Source organism: Capricornis sumatraensis, chromosome X (genome assembly GCF_032405125.1).
Source record: "Capricornis sumatraensis isolate serow.1 chromosome X, serow.2, whole genome shotgun sequence".
In the NCBI taxonomy this organism is placed as follows: Eukaryota; Metazoa; Chordata; class Mammalia; order Artiodactyla; family Bovidae; genus Capricornis; species Capricornis sumatraensis.
Window position 1 is genome coordinate 6,503,325 of NC_091092.1, and position 1,578 is coordinate 6,504,902.

Here is a 1,578-nt window from a genome sequence, read left to right on the forward strand (position 1 = left end):
TGCTTCAATCCATCATGTGAATGTGTCAATAAAGACTAGCAAATAAGAAAACCCTTGGTTCTTTGGCATTGCTGTAAAATCCACCTGCCAGTCTCCTCCTGGGTATGATCCCCAATGTTGGACAGGTTTAATTAGAGGAGGTGGCGAGGGTCTGGTTTTTGGATTATTTCTTAGACAGGTATCACAATTCTGTGTGATCTAACAACCTTAGCCAACTGGGATGGTAGAGAATAGGCCTGAATAAGGTTTCCAGATTATCTCTTCCAAAATGGGTACTTTTATGTAAGGATTTAGTAATTTTCCAAATCTGTAAGTCAAGGAGTATTATTTGGGCCTGATCACTCTGAAAGCACCCATGTGACCCAATCTCCCAGCCTCACTCAGCATATTGGAAATGTTCCTCTGGGGTATAATATGGAGTCAGGGTTCCCTTGGGGAAAAGGGGACAGATAGCAGTGACAGGGGTAGCTTCCCTAGAGACTTGTTTTGCCCCCTCATCAGCTTTCCTGTTTCCCTGGGCCTCCTTTTCTTTCCCCTTTTGGTGACCCTTGCAGTGGATGACAGCTAATTTATCAGGATGTTTGACTGCATCCAGGAGCCTGAAAATGAGCTCTTTGTGCTTAATAGGAGAGCTTCGAGCACTGAGCATCTCTCTGTCCTTCCAAATTGTTGCATGGACGTACAGGATGGGGAAAGCATACTTAGAGTTGGTATACACATTAATCCTTATTCCTTCCCCTAATTCCAAAGCTCTTGTCAGGGCAAAAAGTTCAACTTTCTGGGCCAAGCTGTTTGGGGGAAGAGATCCACTTTCCCTAGTTTCTTCTAAGCTCACTAGAGCATATCCTGCTTTCCTCTCTCCTTTTTCTACAAAACTACTGCCATCTGTGTACCATTCTTTCTCTGGGTCAGATAAAGGTGTCTCTGGTAGGTCCGGGTGAAAAGAGTATAATTCGTCTATGATTTGCATGCATTGGTGATCCAAAGGGGAAGTAGGGGGATCTGGCAGTAAGATGACTGGATTTAAAATCTGACAGGCCCTCAACTTTTTTTCTGGAGTGTCAAGGAGGAGGGTTTGGTATTGAGTGATCCTTCCTTCTGTTATCCACCTACCCCTTTAGTTTCTAAGACTGCTTGCACCTCTTGAGGTATATACACTGTGGTGGGCTGACCCAGGGTCAGCTTAGATGCCTGTTTAACCATAAGAGTGGTGGCCTCTACTGCCTGGAGGCAAGTGGGCCACCCTCTGGACCCCTCATCTAGTTGTTTTGAGAGGTAAGCCATGGGTTGTAATACAGGCCCCATCATTTGCCCTAACACCCCAAGAGCAGTTACTATCCTTTCAGAAACATACAGCCTGAAAGGCTTTTCCAGGTTCAGGAGGCCTAAAGCTGGGGATGTGGTGGTAGACTCTTTTAGGGCATTAAAGTAACCTTGGAGGTCTCATCCCAGTCAAGTAACTCTTCCTCTTTCCCTCTTAACTTTTCATATAGGGGTCGGGCCAGATTGCCACAACCAGGAATCCAGATCCTGCAAAACCCAGTTATTCCTAAAAATCCCCTAAGATGTTTTTTCATT

General features: G+C 45.2%; 1 protein-coding gene across 1 annotated transcript; it reads right to left on the bottom strand.

Moving 5' to 3' along the window:
• Positions 1 to 376: 376 nt before the first annotated feature.
• LOC138071058 (ribonuclease H-like) lies at positions 377 to 970 on the bottom strand. The gene has a single exon (XM_068962480.1). The coding sequence runs from the start codon at positions 968 to 970 to the stop codon at positions 377 to 379; it is 594 nt and encodes a 197-aa protein (XP_068818581.1).
• Positions 971 to 1,578: the final 608 nt, after the last annotated feature.